Source organism: Ursus arctos, unplaced genomic scaffold, assembly GCF_023065955.2.
Source record: "Ursus arctos isolate Adak ecotype North America unplaced genomic scaffold, UrsArc2.0 scaffold_14, whole genome shotgun sequence".
Taxonomy (NCBI): Eukaryota; Metazoa; Chordata; class Mammalia; order Carnivora; family Ursidae; genus Ursus; species Ursus arctos.
In genome coordinates this window covers 29,208,528-29,233,094 of record NW_026622808.1, presented here as the reverse complement: position 1 = coordinate 29,233,094, position 24,567 = coordinate 29,208,528, and the positions used below count along the sequence as shown (strand labels likewise).

Here is a 24,567-nt window from a genome sequence, read left to right as displayed (position 1 = left end):
TTGTCTTTCCTAATGACAATAAGAGAAGTCAATTTTATTTTAGCAAAACATGTCACCTTAGATTATTATCAATTTATATTTTAATGGCTTTATACTATTTTACTGAATCATTTGCTCTGGTTTTTCTGAATGAATTAGAGGTACATATATAAGGAATTTATGCCCAATTTTACACTTGCACATACATATTTTATTTACTATGAAACAGCAGGGAGTCAGTTTGTATTATGGGACTCAGAGCCAACAAGAGAGGGTCCTACTGACAGCATCCTAGTTAAAAGGCGCAGAATGTTTCAGACACAGTGCCATCAGAAGCGATAGAGCAGTTTGCTCTTGCAGTTACGTGGAGAATTAACTTAAATGGAAGACTTCCTTCTCTGGCAACCTCGGAAGATGAACAAGGCCTAAGTGTCTATGGATGCGAGCTACCAGTCCCCCTGGGGGCAGGACACTGGGCCACCATTAAAGTATCACTTATAAAGACAATGCAGAGGGACGCAGCTTTGGCCTCTACCAACCTTGTCAGCATCTCTAGACTTCTCTAGATTACGGATTACTTTCTCCGTAGCACATAAACTCTCTTCCAGTTTCTGTACTTTTATCATCTATGGGAAAAAGAAGTATTTTTAGAAAAAGAATTAAATCACAAAGTTAACCACACACACACACACACAGAAAAAAAAAAGGAGATGAAATCTGCTGTTCACATTATACAGTGCTCACTAGGATAACACATGAAAAGGAGAAGCTGGGTTAAAAGGTGATGATTTTGTGGGTTTCCTCCAGGGGACCACCAACAAAGTAAGATCATAGCCATCTAGGAGTTAGAAAAACAAGACTTCAAAAATAATACAACCAACCAACAAGTCCTTCTTTTTATAAGCAATTTTTGACACCTGAGAGCTGAAACCGTATTTCTCATACTCCTCTTCCGACACCAGGAACAGAAGTTACAGACCTCAAATACTAGAGTTAGAGCACAGGTCACTCACCTGCTGCTCGCACTTAGCCATCTCTTTCTGTTTCTCCTGACGCACGACCTCAAGAACTTCTAAGATTTCTCTGGAAGAAAAGAATGCTCTTTTTTACTCATGACTTCTTCCCATGGAAACAGGAACTGAGTATGTTTGTAGAGAAGAGATTCAGTGAACTACAACGGCACATTGCATGGCACACACTTGGTGTTAGGCGCTGTGTTTCAGCAGGAGTCCGATGTCTACCTGTTTCTTCAACAACTATTAAAGAACATCCCATCTTTGTGCTACGAGTTCCTTTTTCTTCAGAGCACTTAGGACTTGCTGACATAAGCGCTTGTTTATTACCTCTCTCTCTGTGCTAGAACGTGAAACTCACGGGGACGGCTATATTTTGTTCACTGTCTTACCTGAAAATAAATGTTCTGGCATTTACCAGAAGAGTGCCTGGCCTGTTGGATATCACCTAGTGTATGAACAAACGACTAAATGTTAACTGTTTCCCAACTAGGATGTATGCCCACTAGATATATAAGCCCCTGTACCCCCAGGCCTAGAGGAGAATCTGAGTCATACTAAGAACTCTACAAGGATCTGCTGAATAAACAAACGCGATTTCTTCTCACTCGAGTAATGATCATCCTTTGGCTGAGGCCGAGACTGACAGAGATCACAAGGGAAAGAACTCGGAGAGAGTGGGAAGAAAGACAATGGCATTCATATTAGGAGACCAAGGGAGAAACAGAACAGCTAGAAAAAGAATAGTAGAGACAGAAATAAAAATCAGTCCCCCCATTCCAGTTATAAAATTACTGTGATTTATTTAGAGAAGGCCCTAAGTTCTGATCACCACCAACTGCTACTCGTTTCCAAAGTACCACAGGTTACCGAATAAGTTTCTCTATATACCCTCTTACACAAAAGAATCTGATATTCATTTTAGAATGCTTAAAAAAAATAACTTTACAGGGTATCCGCAATAAAAAAAAAATAACTCAAGTTAACGTGGTAATAAACGATATTCTAGTCAACTAACGGAAAAGATAAATAACACTCACTTAGAACTGTTCTCTTTATCTTCTTCAAATTGTAATAATAATTTGTTATTGCGTTCTTTTTCTGCCTCAAAAAGCTCCACCAAATTCTAAAAGACAATGTCATATCAGATTTTAAGTAATTGTTACTAGCAACGTGTAGTCAACAAGCACATCAAGTACCTTCTGTGTTGGCAGGCATGATGGGCCAGGACAGGAAGTTAGGAAGAGGTCAAAACAGGCCTTGCCCTGTGCTCCAGGGAACAATCACACATCCAGGACAAAAGCACCAATAACCAGAACCCTTCTTAACTTACATTCAGATCAGATTTCAGAGTTTCATTTTCTTTTTTGCAGTTTTGGAGGTTTTTTGAAAGTTGGTCAATTTCAAACTTCATTACTTCTTGTAAGTTGTCATAGGAATCCTGTAGGCAGGCTTTGCTCTCAAGAAGCTTTTCCTTTTCTAATCTTTATCAGGAAAACATTTTTACAATGGTAAATATAAACATTAAATGTAGTTCTGCTAGTCGGATTATCGGTAGTTTCAGTTCTCCCATCTACAAACCGTTCCCAACTTACAGAAGCCTTGACGGATGTAAAGCTCCTCATGAACCCATGTGGAGTGTCCACAGTGCACAAACATATAAGACACAGTGGACTACAGAGCAGGGTGATGGGGATGGAAGAGACGGGGTGGGCATGTTAGCCTGTAGCTGTCTACCTCGTCGTTCCTCCTCCCGTGGTCTCAACTGGACATGTGTCACTAATGGGCGGCTTAGGATCATGGATTCATTTTAGGGGCTTCCGGACCTAACCCTCCCTCATGTAAGCTGGGGACTGGCCATTAAGGCAGTGTTGTTGACAGCTCACCTCTATCCATTCATCACATATTCTCTCAACTCTAGGAAGGTTTTAAGATGGCAAATATGGCTTTGACTTGAGCGAGAGTAAACTCCCTCAGACAGAACTATCTCTTAATTCATAAGATTGTTATTTCCTACGTTCCAGGTTCTCAACCCCTCGTTCCTCTCCGCACATGCTGTGACGCAACTCATAAACAATGGACCTGACTCTGCACCGTCCGAAACAGATGTCCCAGCTTATACATAGATCATTAAACGGGGATCTGTTTTACTAACTGAAAGCAGGGCAGAAGCAGCAAATTATACAGTGGTATAAATCAGTTGCTAAAGACAGACATAAAGACAATAGACGGGAGGGAGGGGGGATGTGTGTATTTACGATACAAACTGTGTATATATAAAGCAGCCAAATGATTCAAGAAACACAGCGGTATCGTGCTACTTCATGAAGGGGCCTTCTCAGGTACAAGCAGCCCACAGAGTGGTGCACTCAGTGTTAAACCTGAGACACTGGGGAAAATTAAGTCATATCTAAACAGCGTGTAAATGCTCGTGAATTTTAAGACAGAATTTCAGTACGTAGTCAAATACAGTGGATTCTTAACACTTTAGATCTAGTTCGACTGACATATAAACAGGAGGAAATGAAAATCCAGTGAGATTAGTGGAGTGATCTTTTCCAAAAAAAAAAATCACACAAAATTAATTTACGACAGAGTCAAGATGAGAGGGATTCAGACGTGAAAAACAAATGTCATGTGTCAAAAAAAACAACAGTGCACCAGGGATGACAAATGGCCACTGGCCAGAGCCTTGGTGTTGGGGAAAGAGCGCAGGGGCAGTGGAGGGCGTGCTGACTGGGCACATGCCCCTGTCTTATGGGAAACGAGTCATTTACATGGCAGGGATAGGATTTTCAGAGGATGCTAAAAGATGGATTTTTATAAGAAACCTCTCAATTTTGACAATGCTATGTTAAACTTTTTAAAACCACATTGGGCAGGCCCAGCAAAAACATGTCTATGGATGGATTTGGTCTGCAGATCTCAAGTTTTCTTCCTCTAGTTTAATTCCTTATATATGCAGAAAACACATACAAGCTGCAGAGTTAAACCATTGCCACGTCTCTCACACTCACGGTATCACATGCCAGATGTCCATTATTAAATTATTGCCATGGACCCACGAGATGGCATCAAAAACAAAATGGTTTTACAAAAGGTTGAAATGAGCAAGGAAAAGAACAGTAAAAACAAACAACTTATACCTGTCATCCCTTTGTTTCAAGGTTACTAGCACTGACCACCAGCCTCTGGCGAGTTACTGTGGACAACAGTGACAGCTACTGACTTGGTCTGCTTTGTATTCCCCCTTCTTCTAGTAAGAGCGTAACTTTCCCTCTGGAAAAGGCGCATCACCTATGTTGGGCCTCTACCACCGCAAACCCTTGGTGAGTGACTGGTTCAGAGGTAAGCAGATGACTCCAGCAAGACCAATTCGAATTTTCCCTGGCATTGCTACATGGCTTCTGGGGAGAGGACTTGGTTGCAGGAGTCGTTATACTAGGAGATAGAATATGGAGCTGTCTGAGGCAATCTGTTCCCTGTCACATAAAAGCAGGCCCTCAGTAGGACAGAGTAAGGGCAACGTACTGAAGGAAGCAGAGCAGGGACTGAGAGAGGGAGAGATAGAGACAGAAACAGGCAGAGACAGAGAGCACGTGCACTGACAACATCTTCTGAGATTCAATCTAGTTTGTTCCTGAAACCAAAATCACCTCTAGACCTCCCCAGTATTGGGAGCCAGTAATTTACCTTTTCGTTTAACTGGTTTGGGTAATGGTTTATAGCACCTGCACGGCGAGCAGGCCTGGGCTGCAGGCCAACCAGGCAACGGGACACCATCACAGAACAACTCTACCTGACACTATCCAGCTGAAGCTGCGCGTGCGCGTGTCGATCAGAAAGGCTACTCAGTTCTTTCTCCTGACTCTCTCGGAATGAACTATACTCCAGTTTCACGGAAGACAGCTCCTTGTCTGCAGAATGAAGAACGACTCGCAGGTCATGCACCTCACTTTTCAAAACTAAAAAACAAACAAAACAAATCCTCAACAGGTTTCTTTATATCTTTTTTTTTTTTTTTTTTTTTACAAAGTAGGCAAATAAGTTTGATGGGTATCTTCACACCAACAGCAAAAACAAGTTGAAGAGACCAATTTTAAGTTAAGATGTTAAACAACCAAGTGGTTGGTACCTAGGAGCACAGAGATTATTTTCTTCCTTCCCCTTAGGATTTTTGATATATTTCTACAAAAAAGGGAAGCGCTAACACCTGTCCCTGATTTGCAGGTCACTTGACTGTTCTGCGTCTCTCCTGTAGCACGTGCATGGAAACTTAACGTAAGGGAAAGAAATCAAGAGACCTAGCATATTTTAAGCTACCTAATCTTACTTATTGAAAATTCCTTGGTAATGTACCAGAACTTTCCAAAATGGGTTAAACACTTCTGGTCTCCTAAGGAAACTCCAAGTGGAGGTAAAATTAGGTAATTCTTTAGATCAAAGAAAACACAATGGCTGTCTTTTGTTTTAGCTTTATTATAAACTGCCGCAAACGCTTTGATGAAAGGAGAAATAAACTGAAAAAAAACTGGGAATCAAGTGATACTCCCACTTCTACGGATATATACAAATACCTAATTTATGCTCTATTTTGTTACTATCAAAACATTATTCATCTTATGATTTCAAGACACTTCATTTTCAAAGCAGTATGAGAACTTTCAGCCAACATAGTTCAATCACTTGTTTGCGAGCTGTCCTGGTGCAAATTCCCCTTTATGACAGATCACTATTACTTACCACTGTCATGCAAACTCAAGTCTGGTCATCTAATTAAAAACAAACAAAAAACAACCCACCAAAAACATAGGGGCAAGATTTATTCATAGGTGTCAAAAGATACTGAGTTAAAGGTTTCCAGATCACAAAGCTCCCAGTTGTTCGAACTTACAGTCATTCTTAGTCTGAGTGTCCCGAAGCTGCATTTCAAGGACATTCAACTGTGAGAGATGCTCTTGCTGCTGTCTGGTCCAATCAGTTCTTTCTGATGAGAAAAGCTTTGAGAGAGAGATCAATTTACTGGAAAAGGGATACTGGTGTGCTAAGATACACTCCAAATCATTACCTTGTGTCTGTTTTAAAAATCTAGTTTAAGGTCTCTGACAGAAGAAAATTGGCTGTTCCCATGAACTACCGTGAGGATGACCAACAAAGGGAAGGATCACTGTCAGCATCTGGGCCACCGTCTTGCCTTGTTCTGAACTAACAGCAAGGGACTGATTTGCACTGTCAAGGACGGGAGCTAGAATTCAGACTAGGGGGGGCGCCTGCGTGGCACAGCGGTTAAGCGTCTGCCTTCGGCTCAGGGCGTGATCCCGGTGTTATGGGATCGAGCCCCACATCAGGCTCCTCTGCTGTGAGCCTGCTTCTTCCTCTCCCACTCCCCCTGCTGGTGTTCCCTCTCTCGCTGACTGTCTCTATCTCTGTGAAATAAATAAATAAAATCTTAAAAAAAAAAAAAAAAAGAATTCAGACTAGGGGTGTATGTGTCGTTATCAGAGCAGTATGTGAAGTAACACTGTAAAGAATACAACTCAAACTAGCCTTGACAAAGGCTTTGCAAAGTCATTTTCTTCTCGTAATACTCTCGCATTGAGGCTCTGGTTCATACGTTTCCTGGGGCCGCGCTCTGCTCTCGGTCTCACCTCCTGCGTCTGTATGGAATGATGTTCCAGTTTGTCAATGTGCTGCTGGAGCTTTAGGTTTTTGTGCTCTTCCTCATCCAGCTTCACTTGCAGGGCACTCATTTGTTCCTGCAGCAACACAAAAAGTTCAGTTGTCAACAATTCTTTTTAATGGAACTCTCAAACATTCCACTGTTTTTTCTGCATTAGAAAAACAAAAAAAATTCAAAACCTCACATGGACAAAGATATCAAAGGCCAGTCTGGAGCCAGAAAACAATTTCAACAGACTACACGAATGACTTCTCATGCCTCAGAATCACACTGTGGTCCGTCAAAGTGGAGAATTTGAAACACAAAGGGAAAAGGTGATTAAAATTAAATGGGTCCAATCATAGAGCCATCTTGAGACTTCTGAGCAGCTCTCCCAGGGCTGCATGTGAGTGACTTCACCAGGATGGCCTCCAGGCCTTGGAAAGGGCAAAGTTTTGCAATTTGAGGGTGGTCTGGTTCACTCTAAGTTTTACTAGACAACAGAAAAACGTTTTAAAAAAATAAATCACCAAAATCAATCAATCAATTAATCAATCACCAGAATTCTGAGACAAGCACATTTCACAGGTTCTTTCAAATATACCAAAAACTGTCTAAAATTTGATTGGTAAGATTCTTTCAATTATTTTAATTTTCTTTAGCAGATACAGTACTGTGCCATACCAACCAGTTCTGGAACCTGAAGCTGGTGGCAGACTGGTCTCTTCACATATGAGAGAACCAGAGCCGGAGGAGACTGTAAGGGGGGACTTGCTAAACACTGCCGAGCAAACTACAAGAGCAAAAGCTGGCTGATTTTGAAGCCGGGGGCCTTCACACACCCATATTTAGAGACCCAATTTTAATACTACACAGGTTTGGAACACTACAAATCACAGAGTTAAAAAGGTAAAGGAAGTTTGTTTTCAATGAATGTCTAATTACTTATGTTTTCTAAAATCAAACATTACCTGCACCATTCTAAGCTCTTCAGAAATGGCCTCGAAAGCTTGTTCGTTCATCTCAGGCGGAACTGGCTCATTCAAGATATTATCATCTGACTCACTGGAATTCTGAGTCCCCACAGGGCCAAAGCTCCCCACTTCGGGGCTTAATTTTGGTACTGGTCGAGACCAAAGTTGATAAGCCTTGGTTGGCGTAGTTATAATCTGCAGCAAAAAGTGATGATGAAACAGCATCAGCACACGTGAACAAAACGGCAAAAGTATTTAGTAATTGTGTGAACAAAGGATAAAATTGAAATTCTAATCATCAAAAGGAAAGAGTATCCTTGAGAGGCAGCTGAGAAATGCCCAAGTAGAAACAAGTCTAGCAATTCAATGTGGTCTCAAGCAAAATTCCAGTAAGATTTTTAAAACTGAAACTTGATAAGCTGATTCCAAACTTCAAAGAATAAAAGTTCAAGGAGAGACAATTAAAAAGAGAACAAATTAGGAAAACTTCCCTGACCCACATAAAAATACATTATAAGGGTACAGTCATTCAAACAGTGCTTAGCATATGAACAGTCAAATAGAGCACGGGGAAAAAATAGAGAAAAGTGATTTACATGCGGAAAGTTCAAATTAGTGAGAAAAACAAGGACTATTCAAAGTTAAATCTCTATGTCATACCATTCAAAAACAAAATGGCAGATGAATTAAACATCTCAATGTAAAAAGAAAATTATAAAAGTAGTGAAAGAAGTAGAATATACTGATGACCTTGAGATTGTCTGGGCCTTTTAAAAATACACAAAAGAGGCTCTCTGCTCCTCCCCATCCAACAGACAGTCCGCATCTCTGCTGCAGTACCAGCCTCGTTCCTAAGACACGATGACATGACAGCGAAGGTCGGAGTAAACAGATGCGGCAGATGAGGTGCCTGGTCACCAGGGCTGCTTTTAACTCCAGCAAGGTGGATACTGTTGCCATTAATGACCCCTTCATTGACCTCCACTACATGGTCTACAAGTTCCAGTGTGATTCCACCCACGGCAAATTTCAAAGCACATTCAAAGCCGAGAACAGCAAACTTGTCATCAATGAAAAGCCCATCTCTATCTTGCAGGAGTGAGATCCTACCAACATCAAATGGGGTGATGCTGGTGTTGAGTATGTTGTGGAGTCCACTGGGGTCTTCACCACCATGGAGAAGCCCAGGGCTCACTTGAAGAGGAGGGGGCGGGGGGGTCATCATCTCTGCCCCTTCTGCTGATGCCCCCATGTTTGTGATGGGCGGGAACCACGAGAAGTAAGACAGCTCCCTCAAGATTGTCAGCAATGCCTCCTGTACCACCAACTGCTTGGCCCCTCTGGCCAAGGTCATCCATGACAACTTCGGCATGGTGGAAGAACTCATGACCACAGTCATGCCATCACTGCCACCAAGACGACCGTGGACAGCCCCTCTGGGAAGCTGTGGCATGATGGCCAAGGCGCTGCCAGAACATCATCCCTGCTTCAACTACTGGTGCTACCAAGGCTCTAGGCAAGGTCATCCCTAAGCTGAATGGGAAGCTCACTGGCATGGCCTTCCATGTCCCCACCCCAACGTGTCAGTCATGGATCTGACCTGCTGCCAGGAGAAAGCTGCCAAATACAATGACATCAAGGAGGTGGTGATGCAGGCATCAGAGGGCCCCCTCAAGGGCATCCTGGGCTCCACTGAGGATCAGGTTTGCCCTGCGACTTTAACAGTGACACCTACTCTTCCATCTTCAATGCTGGGGCTGGCACTGCCCTCAATGACCACTTTGTCAAGCTTGTTTCCTGGTATGACAATGAATTTGGCTAGACCCAGGGTTAGCAAGAGGAAGAGAGGCCCTCAGCTGCTGGGGAGTCCTTGCCCCAACTCAGCCCCCAACACTGAGAATCTCCCAATCTCTACCCAATTTCCACCCCAGAACCCCTGAGCAGGGGAAGGTCTTGGGGAGCCCTCCCTTGTCATGTACCATTAATGAAGTATACTGTACCCAGAAAAAAAGAATACATAAAAGAAGTCACAAAGGTGAAAGATGAATAAACCTGGCTATATCAAAATTTTAAAACTTCTGTATAACAACAGTATCACAAAGATAAAAGACAAGCAACATGATGGCAGAATACACTGGCAGCAATATGTGACACACAAGAGTACCATGTTAAAAACTACAAATCAGAAGACAAACAACTAGGAGGAAAATGGACTTTTTTTTTTATAGAAAAGGATATACACAAATGGACAGTGATCACAGATGTGTGACCTCATTCAGAAATGAAGGAAATGAGAATTAAAATCTTCGGAAGATACCGTTTCTCACCCATCAGACTCTCAAACATTAAAGAGGCAGACAACGCCAGTTCTGGGGGCTGGCACTGGGCAGCAAGGGCTCCCACACCTCCTGGGAGAGCATACGGCGCAGACACCTGGCAGGCATGACCTCAGTGCTGAGACATCAGAAGATGACCACTCCTTCACAGATTCCCCCCCAAAGAACACTCGCACTGGCAACCACCTCAACAAGCCATGGGTTGTCCAAAACATGGAAGCCTAGACTTAAAATGAGGTAGAGCTCTACGTACTCATTAATGTGGGAAGACCCAAGGCATATCCCAGAGTTAACAAAAGCCCACTGTGGAGTAACATTATGTAGGATGATTCCATTTACTTTTAAAAACAAAGCACAAAAAAAACAATCTATGAAATAACTCTCCATATTGTCCCCCGTCCCTGCATATCTACTGTACAAAACTGCTAAGTAGAGACGCCTGGATGGCTCATTTGCCTTTGGCTCAGGTCATGATCCCGGGGTCCTGGGATGGAGCCCTGCGGTGGCCTCTCTGCTTAGTGGAGAGCCTGCTTCTCCCTCTTCCCCCTGCTTGTGCTCTCTCTCTCTCTCTGAAAAATAAATAAAATCTTAAAAAAAGAAAAAAAAAAACACCCAAAAAACTGCTAAGTAAAAAGATTCCCAAACTGAGAACAAATGACCCCCAGGGACGGGAGGTGAAGGATTGCATTAGAACCACAGCAGTGCTCAAAATGACCTTGAACTGAAACTTATATATGTATGTACATTTCTTTTAAACAAGAAGAATGTATTCATATAGTACTCTTAAGTAATTGAGAATGAACATCAACAAAAGCTCTGAATTGTTATGCTACTCTTGGTAAAACTTTTAATCACCTTAGTCTTATTTGCTGTCCTATAAATGGAAGAAGTAGGACCAGCCTGCCACACGCAGTGCTTCAAGCTCTCCAATTCCGCTGTGCTAAGGGGCTACAGACACAGGATGAGAAAACATTTGGCCATGTTCTGCAGGTAATTTAAAATAATTTCCTACACAGATTTTAAAAGAGCATTTTTAAATGCTTTTAAAGCACTTAAACATAAAGCATTAAAGCACCACCATTTTTAAAGAGCAAAGAAAAAAATTCTACTTTTATTTTTTTTAAATAGCATTTTCCAGGTTAAATATATCATGATACATCCATACAACAGATTCATGTGCAGCTGCCAAAACAAAAACAAAACAAAATAGAGGGAAAGTTCTTTTTTCCCCTTTAGTCATGGGACAAACTCTGAAGACAAAAACCAAAAAACCCAGGTGGAGAATGATGTGTATAATATGCTACCATTGTGTAAAATAAGAAAAAAGGTATAAACGAGTGGGACTACTCAAAGTAAAAGGCTTCTGCACAGCAAAGGAAACCATCAACAAAACAAAAAGGCAACCTACTGAATGGGAGAAGATATCTGCAAATGATATATCCAATAATAGTTTAATATCTAAAATACATAAAGAACTCATACAACTCAACAACAAAAAACCCCCAAGTAATCCAATTAAAAATGGGCAGAGGACCTGAATAGACATTTTTCTAAAGAAAACATCCAGATGGCCAACAGACACATGAAAAAATGCTCATCATCAGGGAAATGCAAATCAAAACTATGATGAGATACCACCTCATACCCGTCAGAACGGCTGGTATCAAAAAGATAAGAGATAGATGGATGTGGAGAAAAGGAAACCCTCACGCAACACTGGCAGGAATGTAAATGGTGCAGCCACTGTGAAAAACAATATGGAGGTTCCTCAAAATATTAAAATAGAAGTATAATATGGCCCAGCAAAAACCTACTACTGGGTATTTACCCAAAGAAAACAGAAACACTAATTTTCTTTTTTAAGATTTTATTTATTTATTTGACAGCGATAGAGACAGCCAGCAAGAGAGGGAACACAAGCAGGGGGAGTGGGAGAGAAAGAAGCAGGCTCCCAGTGGAGGAGCCTGATGTGGGGCTCGATCCCAGAACGCCGGGATCACGCCCTGAGCCGAAGGCAGACGCTTAACAACTCTGCCACCCAGGCGCCCCCGGAAACACTAATTTGAAAAGATACATGCACCTCTATGTTTTTTGTAGCATTATTTATAATAGCCAAGATATGTAAGCAACTCAAATGTCCATCAATAGATGAATGCAGAAAGATGTGATATATTTATGTGTGGGTGTCTATATATGTGTGTATATACAGACACACCCCCACATATACACACACTGGAATATTACTCAGCCATTAAAAAGAATGAGATCTTGCCATTGGTGACAACATGGATCAATCTAGAGGGTAGTATGCTAAGTGAAATAAGTCAGATAGAAAACGACAAACGCTATGCGATTTCACTTATATGTACAATCTAAAAAACAAAGCAAACCAGAAACAGACTCATAAATACAGAGAACGAACTGGTGATTGCCAGAAGGGAAGGGGTTGGGGGGGATAGGCGAGATGGGTGAAGGGGATTAAGAGGTACAAACTCCCAGTTATAAAATAAATAAGCCACAGCCACAGGGTTGTAATGTACAGGATAGGGATTAGCGTCAATAACACTGTCATGACTCTGTATGGTGACTACGCCTACTGGGTAAGCACCGCATAATGTATAGAATTGTCGAATCACTATGTTGTACACCTGAAACTAAAATAATATGATATGCCAACTATACTTCGATTAAAAAAAAAAAAGAAAAAATTAAAAGAAGGAAAATAAAACCCCCAAAGAGTTGCTGACAGTGATTGCCTCCAAAAAGGGGCTTGGTTGGTTGGCAGGAAGGACAGCAGACAGAGACAGACTTGTCACTGTATACTCTTTGTACCTTTAAAAGTTCGGGTCATGTGAATTGCCTATTCAAATGAATGAATAAAGTTTCTTTTAAAAGCAGCCTCCTAAAAAGGGACACCAAAAATATCACTTCTAAAAATAAGCATTAGAGATAAACACCTATTTTTAAGTTTAAGCTGTATAAGGAAGGATTTTTTAGCCTTCAGAGAATCTGGTACAAAACATCAATCACCAGCATCAGCATCACTACCTTCTTTGGCTTTTCTCTCCTCATTCTCAGATGTTCACTTTTCTTTTATGAGTGCAATGGTTGGTTAGGTAAAAAAGCCCTCCTGTTATCACTAGTGATACCCTGGATCCTTCCATGGTCTGTCTTTAGGATTTCTATTCTTCCGCCACAAGCGGGGAGCACACGGTACCTGACAGCAACAGCTGCCGAGATCCACCAGGTCCGGGCACTCTACTCTCTCACTTACTGCTCCAGAAAACCTACAATCACATTCTCCTCATCCCCAATTCGGAGACCATAAACAGGAGGCTCAGAAGTTAGGAAACCCTGCCTAAGGTTAGTGGCAGATTAAAATATGCACCCAGGTCTGATTCCAAATAATGCATTCTTTCCCACCCCACCCCACCACTGGAAGCAGACATCGAACACTAGGACCAGAGTCACCTTGGGGGTCACTACCTGCAAGGGATTCCAGCATATCTGGGGATCATCTGTGCAGAGTCTCCCCATTACTGATAAAATGAGATCAAACTGACTTAGGACTGAAGAATTGCTTCAGACTACCCACCTTAAGTGTTTCAGCATGAATTTTATTCAGCTGAGAAACTTCTTGCCGCTTGTAGGCTTTTGTCGCTTCCAAAAGGTTTTCAAGATTCAGGTTCGCTTTTTGCAAAGACTGAAGCTCTGATTCCAACTCTAGCTGCTTTTTCCTAAGGGATATTTAAAAATTGAGTATTTCAGGTAATAAGTAATGTCATGTACTTGCAGAGTACTTTACAGTTTATACTCTCACATAACTTGATATTTATCTCTCTAAATCTGAGATATTCTCAGATTACCCACAATTCCCAGTTGGATAATATATGGCTATGAGAATTAACTACAGTTTAAAGTATTTGACTAATAAATGGTACAGCTCCAATTCAAAAGCCCTACTAGTCCATAATGATACCACACATGGTATGTTATTTTTAAAATAAACACTTTCTGGGGTGCCTGGGTGGCTCAGTCAAGTGAACATCCGACTCTTGGTTTTAGCTCAGGTCATGATCTCAGTTATGTGATCAAGCCCCACATCAGGCTCCATGCTCAGTGGGGAGTCTGCTTGGGATTCTCTCTCTCCCTGTGGCCCTTACCCCCATATGCACTCTGTCTCTCTCTCTCTCTAAAATAAATAAATCTTTTAAAAATTTTAAAAAATAAAACAAACACTTCTTTATATTTTAGGATGGCATTAATCTTAGTTATACTATAAACGTGGCTTATATATATATATATATATTTTTTTTTTTACACAAGGAACATAAAGAATAATAACAAACCTGTAATTTCTAAAAATTCTGATTTAATTCATAACAACGTTGATTTAAATGTGGTAACCAGATACTGTTGTATGCGTGAAAACATCTGTATCATCTAGCTCATTAAGTATATTAAGGAGCTTTTTCTTCATGTCAAAATAAGGTAGTTGCTATATAAGAATTAATATTAAATGCTCAATTAAATTGTCAATGTTAAACGCTGAAACAAATCAACACTAAAAGATACTGAAATAGTTAAGCATGAATGTGTATTTTCACTTTACCTCGTTAGCTCTTTGAATTCTTCATATTCTTGCTTTGAATTATTCAGCTCTGTCTGAATTTGCAAGAGTTGTGCTTTCAACTTCTCGGTGTTCACTAATGAACATGGCTCCTTTGGAGCTTTAGGAGAAAATCCTTGTTGACCTGGTAATAAGAAAACAACTTGGTCTTTGAAAGACAGAAATAACAGAACACGTTTTCTACGTTCTCTGCCAAGTATCAATTTTGAAGCAAAGAAGGAAAAATGAGAGATGAGTTGGAAAGCCGACCCTAAAAAACAAGAGCCTGTAGCTCACCCGGAGACAAAGACACAATGCAGTGTGTCAGTGTGCGCTGGAAGTTGTTTCTGAGAAGCTGAGAAGCCCCAGGATGTAGGGGCACACTGAAGGCAACACCTTTTCCATCAGAGAAAGAGCAAACCATGAAGTATAACACACGTCAGGCTGGTGAAAGGTCAACAGGCCAATACTGCAGAAATTCGTGCTAACAGCTAAAGTGAACAGTCAATAAATTATTCAGGAAAGGAACCAAAGAGCAAAGGCAGCAAATTGAAAGAGACTGGGATCATCTAACTAGTGGGAAATATTTTCAAGGATGGCTTAGAAGACCGGTTATGTTGAAGGCAGTTCTGATGAGTTCCACTGTGGGAAAACATCACATCAAAGTTGTTTAGAGAATCATCTTTGTTTAGAAGATGGTGGGATCTCGGTGTGATATGCAACTGATGAATCACTGAACTTCACCTCTGAAACTAATAATACATTATATGCTAGTAAATTGATTTAAATAAAATTTAAAAGATAAATTAATTTTTTAAAAAGATGATGGGATCAAGAAATGACCATTAGTACCTTTCAAAGGTAGTTAAGTCAAGGAGTTATTTGAGGTCAAAATGACCAACAAAATACAGGGCACTATAGGGAAAAATAGCTGAAATAATACACAAAACCCGATCTTAACTTTGCATCTAAAATCAGTCTCTCCACAACCCAAATTTTATTCCTTTATTGAGTCATAACAGAATGGAAGAAGACTTGCAAAATGAAAATTTAAAATGGACATAAACAGCCTTCGTTATGAGTGCAGAATGAGATTATTACCAATTTCCATCTGAAATGACAAAGGCTGAGACAGAATCTGATAAAAGCCCGTGAAAATATTCTCTGAGAGTGGGGCAAACACAGACTTTGTTGCCAAATCCCAGAGCATTAACACCAGTAACTGCCCAGCATATAAGTGAGATTCGGTACCAACTAAAACACTTTCACAGAGTAAAAGCAGACAGAAATAATGTACAACAGTGTATGCCGGTCAGTGTATAACTAACAGGGTATAACCGGAACCCATGACTTCAAGACGCAAGCACCGAGCTGGGATCAGGAGCCTGACCTACAGACGCCTCTCGCACTGTACACACCTTAGCCAGACAGGTAAACATCTCCACTGGACATTCATCTGTGATGATTAGCTAAGCACTTTTCATTTCAAATACTTAAAAACAGGAAAATTACGGGGCGCCTGGGTGGCACAGCGGTTAAGCATCTGCCTTCGGCTCAGGGCGTGATCCCGGCGTTATGGGATCGAGCCCCACATCAGGCTCCTCCACTATGAGCCTGCTTCTTCCTCTCCCACTCCCCCTGCTGTGTTCCCTCTCTCGCTGGCTGTCTCTATCTCTGTTAAATAAATAAATAAAATCTTTAAAAAAAAAAAAAAAAACAGGAAAATTACATTTAATAAAAATTAAATATCTGAATCAACCTTTTAGCAACAAAACAGAACCATTAACAGGTGTTTCGTTGATATGTCTCTTAGCCTACAGAACTCACTACTACGAGATTTATGAGAAAAAAGTTTAGAAAATGCCTTTTGGTAACATAAAAGCCTAAGTGTGTATGTAAGAAATTAGCACACCAGGGGGCGCCGGGTTGGCTCAGTCAATTAAGCATCTGCCTTCAGCTCAGGTCATGATCCCAGGGTCCTGGGATTGAGCCTCTCCATTGGGCTCCCTGCTCAGTGGGAAGCCTGCTTCTCCTTCTCCCTCTGCCGCTCCCCCTGCCTGTGCTCTCTGTCGAATAAATAAATAAAATCTTTAAAAAAATTTTTTTTAAAGAAATTAGCACACCAGGTCTAGAGGACAAAATGAAGACCCTACCTGAGAGGCCATATAAATGCCCTTTGAAACAGTGTCCCCCGCGCCCCTAGAAGGCATGCAGACAACAATCATTTCTTACCCTTGTCCTTTTTCTCTGTGCCAGATAGTTCAGAGAAAGCTTTTTCTAGTACGGCAATGGTCTGGGCGTCCATTTCTTGGGCTCTTTTCACAGGCTCTAATAATCTCAATCTTCTGTTCTCCTCCCTGAGGGAATGGTTTTCCATTGCATACTTTGCAACTCTGGGGTGGTGCTCTATCTGTGACATAGAAGAATTACAGACTTACAGACAGACAGACATTTCCTCAATAACCAGTTTGCCGCCAAGCCATGGGGAAACATTAGGAACATTGCACGCGCTGCTGGCAGTGGCTGGCTGCAAGGGCCGTGGAAAGCAACCTGGAATTTCTGACCACACGGAGTATGTGCATAGCCTACGACGCCATTATCCCACATCTGGGTCTGTGCCTTGCAATTTACGCCTGGACATGGGCTCGTAAGGAGAGAAATGCAAGGGTGTTCACTGCGTCCGACTCTTCGTGCAGTGGGGGCTGTTGACATTAACACGATGCAAAGAATTAGGAAACACTCTATTAACCAGGATGGAACACCCTCCAAGATATATTAAGTGAAAAGGGCAGCAGAAAAGTATGTATGGTAAATTGCCTCTCGTGTTGAAAAGGAATAAAAGTAAAAATAACCATATTAGTTTGAATATGCATTAGAAAGCCTCAGAAAGATACAAAAGCCAGAAACAGGTTTTTTTGTTTGTTTTTTAATGATGTGCCTGTATTAATTACCCATCCTCCCCAGGGAAAAGGAAAACCAGCAATGAGAAGTTGGAAGGGCCCCAAGGTAAAGAGACTGCTGATTCAAACAACCACAACTGCCCACCACGACAAGGGACAAGGGACACTTGCCTGCTGGGTGGGGCGCTAATGCAGCATCTCACGCTCCTGCCGTCCCCCTTCATTTTACCATCTTGGAAAATGGGGGGAAAAGGAGTTGTGCAATCATACGGTCAGCTGAATTCATTCAAAACACTTCCCACTGTATTAAGTCACATGAATTTGGTGACAAACTTATATTTGCCTCGAACCTCCCTTCTTTTTAGAAACCCTGCAAATGTCATACACTCACTTGTTCCCGAAGAGTCTGGATCTCATCCCTTAATTCCGACAACAAGCGGTCCTGCTCCTCAGGCAGAAAGCTTCCCCGGGATTCCTTGTGGAGCTTCTCCAGGCGCATTATTTGATCCTCTCGGAATTTCACAATCATTTTATTAGATTGAATAAATTTTTCTTTTTTGAGGGTGAGGTCTTCTAATTGGGTAACTTTTTCTACCAGAGACTTAAGAAATTCATAATTTGGTTAAATGTGAAAAGTAATTCAGCCTCCCTGAATTTCCACAAACGAAGCAATACACACTAACTTGACACTTAATCTCAAGGGCAACATTAGATTTCCCAAAGTTTTTGTTTTCTTTATTTACATGTGCTCTTCATTTCACTCAGAAAGGTAGCACGGAGCAAAACCCTAAAATATCTGGAATCCCCTTTACACCGACTCGGTTTCCTACCTTCTTTTCCTGTTCGGATTTCTTAAAGAACAACATCGCCTCCTGGAAATACTTCATGTAATTAGTCTCATCTCTGTCTGTAATTGATCCAGTAAGAAAGAAAAGGAAATGGAAAAAAAAAAATGTTTATCTCCCAAATTTTAGGACCGAGAATTGAGCTAAAACAGCCTACGACTGACTGCTCTCAATCAATCAAAAAGAATCAGACTGTCGTCCCCAGATCACAGATTTCAAATCAATCCAGTCTACATATTCGCAATTCTTTGAAGAAAAATGTTCTTTTATCCTGTTTGGTAAACATATACATGTTACATGACTAAATCTTAGAAGTGAATCTAAATGAAATTAGTATCTCTTTTTTGCACTTGTGAGGAATGAAGTATTCAAAATTATTTCTACTCCTCCTTCCCACCATATCCGCAGATATGCGGATATGACATACATATAGTATCTGTATCCAATTACAAAGTATGGGCATCCCTCGTTTTACTGTCCTTTGCTTTACCGTGCTTTCCAGATACTGCATTCTTTACCAATTGAGAGTTTTTAGCAACTCTGAGTTGAGCAAGTCTATTGGTACCATTTTTCCAATAGCCTTTGCTCACCTCACATCTCTGTCACATTCTGGTAATTCTTGCAACACGTCAACATTTTTCAGTATTATTATTTGTTATGGTGATCTGTCTGTGATCAGTGACCTTTGACGTTACCATTGTAATTATCTGGGGAACCACAAACCATGTCCATATAAGATGGTGATCTTAATAAATGTGCTTTCTGACTGCTTGACTGCCTGGCTCTTCCCATCTCTCTCCCTCTCCTAGGCCTCCCTGTTCCGAGACACAACAATACGGAAATTAGACCCTTTAATAACCCTACAACAGCCTCTAAGTGTTCAAGTGAAAAAAACAGTCACACATCTCTCACTTTAAACTAAAAGCTAGAAATGATTAAGTTTAGTGAGGAAGGCATGCCGAAAGCCGAGACAGGCTGAAAGCTAGGCCTCTTGCACCAAACTGCTAGCCAGGTTGTGAAAGCGAAGGAAAAGTTCTTGAAGGAAATGAAAAGCGCTACTCCAGAGAACACATGAATAATAAGAAAGCAAAACAGCCTTATTGCTGATACGGAGAAACTTTTAATGGTCTGGATAGAAGATCAAACCAACCACAACATTCCCTTAAGCCAAAGCCTAGTCCAGAGCAAAGCCCTGACTCTCTTCAATTCTGTGAAGGCTCAGAGAGGTGAGGAAGCTGCAGAAGGAGAGTCTGAAGCCCGCGGCGGTTGGCTCTTGAGGTTGAAGGAAAGATGCCGTCTCCCTAACATCAGAGTCCAAGGTGAAGCAGCAAGTGCTGATGGAGAAGCTGCAGCAAGGGGTCCAGAAAATAATTCATGAAGGCGGCTACCCCACACAGCAGATTTTCAGTGTGGATGAAACCACCTTATACTGGAGGAAGATGCCATCCAGGACTTCACAGCTGGAGAGAAGTAATGCCTGGCTTCAAAGCTTCAAAACACAGGCTGACTCTCTTGTTAGGGGCTACGCAGCTGGTGACTACAAGTTGAAGCCAGTGCTCATTTCCATTCTGAAAATCCTAGGGCCCTTAAGAATTAGGCTAAATTAAAAAAAAAAATCAACTTTAATTCTACTGAATGAAAAAGAAAAAAAAAAAAAAGAATTATGCTAAATCGGCTCTGCCTATGCCCTAGAAATGGAACAACAAAGCCTGGATGACAGCACATTTGTTGAACATGGCTTACTGAATACTTTAAGGCCACTGTTGAGATGTACTGCTCAGAAAAAAAGATTCCTTTCAAAATGTGACTGTTCATTGGCAATGCAGCTGGTCACCCAAGAGCACTGATGTACGAGATAAACGTTTCCATGCCTGTTAAAACAACATTCATTCTGCAGCCCAGGGATCAAGGAGTCATTTTGACTTTCAGGCTTATTCCTTAAGAAATACATTTCATATGGCTATAGCTGCACAGATGGTGATTTCTCTGATGGATCTGGGCAAAGTCAACTGAAAATCTGGAAACGATTCACCATCTAGATGCCATTAAGAAGAATCGTGATTCATGGGAAGAGGTCAAAATGTCAACATGGACAGGAGTTCGGATGGAGTGGATTCTAGCCCTCATTCAGGACTTTGAGGGTTCAAGATTTCAGTGGAGAGAGTCACCGCAGATGTGGTGAAAACAGCACGAGAACTAGAATCAGAGCCTGAGGATAGGACTGAATCACTGTGATCTCATGATGAAACTTGAATGGATGAGGACTTGCTTCTAATAGATGAGCAAAGAACACGGTTTCTTGAACTGGAATCTATTCCTGGTGAAGATGCTGTGAAGTTGTTGAAATGACAACAAAGGATTTAGAGTATCACATAAACTTAGTTGATAAAACAGCAGCAGGGTTTGAGAGGACTAACTTTAATTTTGAAAGAAGCTCTACTGCGGGTAAAGTACTATCAAACAGCATCTCATGCTACAGAGAAATCGTTCATGAAAGGAAGAGCCAATCAATGCAGCAAACTTCATTGTTGTCTTATTTTAAGAAATTGCTACAGCCACCCCAGCCATCAGCAGCCGCCACCGTGATCAGTCAGCAGCCATCACCATGGAAGCAAGACCCTCCACCAGCAAAAAGATTACAATTCACTGAAAGCTCAGATGATGGTTACCATTTTTAGCAATTAAGTATTTTTTAATTAAGTATGTACGTTGTGTTTTTAGACATAATGCTACTGCACACTTAATATACTATAGTATTGTGTAAACGTAACTTTTATATGCATGGAAAACCACAAAATTTATTAGAGTGGCTTTATTGCAGTATTGGCTTTATCGCAATGGTCTGGAATTGAATCTGCAGTATCCCTGAGAGATGCCTGTACCATGTTCCGATGTCAGTAAAACAAACACACTTGTTCAAAAATGTGGGTAGCTTTACTGTACTGTGCCTGTCATCAGAGGATTCTCAAATAATATCTGCACGTGGTCTTCCTCAGGATAAAGGACACTGTGTCCCTCTTACCTTTGGTCAGAAAGCTTTCCGGTAGTAACTGCCCTGAAGTCAACTGGGCCAGCTGTTCTTTGAGCCTCTTCACTTCAGCTTGGAGCTGGCTCACATTTCCTTGGGTGTCTTCATTTACCACTGCCTGTTCAAGAATTTTTTAAAAAATATTAAAAGGATACTCTTGAGTCATACAATCTTGTGTTTCTATTTGTAGGATCTGGAGTGACAAACACCAGACAAAATTGCACTTCCATCCCACAGTCACAAGGCCCCTAGAATCACAGTGTGCTGGGGTGGGGAAGAAGCCTCCCTTCCCCGTGCCTCATACCTACAGCCAGAGACTCTGCCCCCTCACCACCCCTCCTGTATGCTCCCACTTAGGGCTCCACCCTGTTGGGCTGGGTCACCCAGGGATCTGGGTATGTTCACCTAACATTGCCTTCTTCTTGGGACAGCCTCACCCCCATGAAGAAAAGCAAACAGCTCTTCCCCTCTGGAAGGAGTATCCCCTTCCCCTCTGTCTTGGCCCACTATAAGGGGGTAATGAACTGCAGAGCTGGCCTGAGCTCCATCAGCTTAGCAAAAACTACCTTCTCCAAAAGAATCCACCCCTGTATTTCCTAACAGCCCTCCTAGAGAGAGGAGTTGGTTGGATAGGTCTATTTCTGTTTTATTACCACACTAAATGTTATTTTAAAGAAATGTCTCTTGATGAAATTATCTTAAAGAAATGACTTCTTTAAGACAACTTTTTTTTTTAATTAAAGATCTTATTTATTTATTTGAGAGAGAGAGCGCTCACGCAAGCTAGTGTACAAGCACGGGGAGCTGCAGGCAGAGGGAGAAGCAGGCCCCTGGGATCATGACCTGAGCCGAAGGCAGACGCTTAACCGACTGAGCCACCCAGGCGTCCCTCTTTAAGACAACTTCTAAGAGGTTCAAAAAGGCCCATAAAACCTACAGGTGATAATAAGACCCAACAGTTGACTACCAATCAGATCAAAGGGACCCAGTTGTGAAATACCCAATATCCTAAAGAGGGAGAAAATCTCTGACACAGTCCCAAGGTCCCCGTGTTCTTGTCTTAAGGCATGTTTGCCCATTGGGAAAGATCTAAATAGCACATCCTTAAATGAGTCCCAGATATCCTAGCCACTTTCCACCAGTAGGCTGCAGAATAGGACTTACCATTGCTAATAACTAGTATAAGGCTCCTCCTGGTTTTATCGTTTGATGTATTCAGAAGCCATTTCTAGTTGCTTCTGATGCTTATGGCCAGTCTTATTTCAAGGCACTCCTGTACATTCTGACATCACTGCCACATCAGTGACATCATAATCCTAATTATCCCTGCAGTTCTCCACTCTCCAAAAACTTCTAATAAGTCCCAGGAGACAGGGTCAGGAAGCTCTAGTGATTTTTCCTCCTTATATGACGAATACCCCACTACAGGGTCATAATCCAATAAAATGAATCAACAACTAGACCTATACTCTTCTGACTTACCCAGAAGAGGCAACATGGACCTCTTCACTCTTACATGTTAAGATGATCAGGGAGTCTACTTGGGGGATAGAAATGACCAACTTCTCCTTTGAAAGAAAGAGGAAATTAACCTGCCAATTCATGGCGTTGTGATTCTTTTGTCTAGAACCAAAGGGGCCTCCAACCTTTCCAAAAGAAGTGGGGGACCCCTGCTCCAGGGGCTGGCAAAGAGCTGCTTGCTCATGGGCCAAGTATGGTCTGCCATCTGTTTTTGTGAGTAGAGCTGCACTGGAACACGGCCATGGCCTTTTGTTTGCATACAGCCAACGGCTGTTTTCTCACCACCGAGACAGAGCTGAGTAGCGGGGACAGACAATATACTGTCCAAGAAGCCTCAAATATTTACCTTTACAGAAAACATTTTCTGACCACTGGTGTACACAAATATCAAGGAAGCTTCTTATATAGAAGGAAGATGGGGAATCCTCGGACGTAGAGACAACTTAAAAGACAAAGCTTGTCATTTCAAACTATCTTCATAGTGAAGCCCCACCACACACACACACACACACACAGCTCTGTTAGCAATGGTTTAGGTAAATAAATTTAGTCTCCAACCCAGTTAGAAAGAAAAAACTCTGCTTTCCTTTAAGAAAAATCAAGCCAAACAATACCAACCACAAGACCTAATCTAGATCTCAAATTACTTGAGCAATACAGAAGGCTAGGAAAGATGAAATAGAAATCTTGCTTAGAATTAAGCTTTCACAGAGAAATAAATAGAAATTAGTGTTAATATTAGGGCAATGACAAGCTTAAGTATTTTTCTCATTTACTTAATTGTACTCAGTATTTTACCTTATTTTTAATCAGCTTGGCTCTCTGAGCAAAATTAAGTGTTGACAAGGTTTCCCCAAAACACCTGGATCCAGGATGAACATTTGCGATTATGGCTGTTTTGGCATTGCCTCCAAGGGAATCCTGTTTAATGATATGAATGGTACACATTTTCAGGAGAGAAACCACAAGATCTTTGTTAAGCAAAGAAAATGGATATTCTTACCACTAAGGCTGAGAGATCACATGCCTGTCAACCATAGTGAGCATAAAAGGGCCCCAGAAGCCAATGATCTACTTTACCCGAAGTAAGAAGGTAAGTTTGGAGTCTCTGTAGCAAACGTGCCTCTGTTTTCCATTACCCACATCGACAAGCGCAGTAATCACCTGGCCCAAGCAGCTCAACGACCGGTTTATGTTCCCTGCCTCCTAGAGGGAGAAAGAACAAAAATTGAGATGCACTGGTTTCGTTTTAGTATTTTGAATTAAAATATGCCTAGCAGTGAATTTTGAATGGAAAGTCAAGTCATGGACAATATTACTAAGGATAACTGACTTTTCAGTGGAGGTCCTCAACTATCCCCTAACCTTTTCCTATTTGACACACACTGCAATTTTAGTATTCAAAGACAAATACAGAAACTATGTGAAGGAAAAAAAAAGCCACCTCATGTCTAAAAGTTTTAAATTGACCTATAGGTAGGGATAAAAGCTAGAAAAGAACAAAGAAAAAAATGTTGGGCATTAGTAGGCATATTTTTCAATTCTTTTATTTTAAAATGTTTGCTACATTAAAACATTGTGATAATAACCCACTCCACATCCCATAAAGTCACTGATGAACTTATTACAAGAGATTATTCAGTCTAATTCTGTAAAGTGTATAAGACCCTTTTAAAACATCATTTGGGGAGGGGAAAATGTTG

At 41.3% G+C, this 24,567-nt stretch overlaps 1 protein-coding gene across 1 annotated transcript in view; it reads right to left on the bottom strand.

Moving 5' to 3' along the window:
• The window catches only part of KIF15 (kinesin family member 15), a 65,495-nt gene that overhangs the window by 15,395 nt on the left and 25,533 nt on the right, over positions 1–24,567 (bottom strand). Inside the window, exons 9-24 of the mRNA XM_026500628.4 lie at positions 23,945–24,070; positions 23,663–23,785; positions 21,338–21,461; positions 18,301–18,377; positions 17,862–18,071; positions 16,803–16,980; positions 14,574–14,715; positions 13,557–13,698; positions 7,623–7,820; positions 6,641–6,748; positions 5,887–5,992; positions 4,792–4,957; positions 2,326–2,476; positions 2,033–2,118; positions 993–1,062; positions 519–605 (exon numbers count right to left, since the gene is read on the bottom strand). Coding sequence (XP_026356413.1) covers positions 519–605; positions 993–1,062; positions 2,033–2,118; positions 2,326–2,476; positions 4,792–4,957; positions 5,887–5,992; positions 6,641–6,748; positions 7,623–7,820; positions 13,557–13,698; positions 14,574–14,715; positions 16,803–16,980; positions 17,862–18,071; positions 18,301–18,377; positions 21,338–21,461; positions 23,663–23,785; positions 23,945–24,070 — 2,094 coding nt within the window. The remainder of the gene's footprint in view (positions 1–518; positions 606–992; positions 1,063–2,032; positions 2,119–2,325; positions 2,477–4,791; positions 4,958–5,886; positions 5,993–6,640; positions 6,749–7,622; positions 7,821–13,556; positions 13,699–14,573; positions 14,716–16,802; positions 16,981–17,861; positions 18,072–18,300; positions 18,378–21,337; positions 21,462–23,662; positions 23,786–23,944; positions 24,071–24,567) is intronic.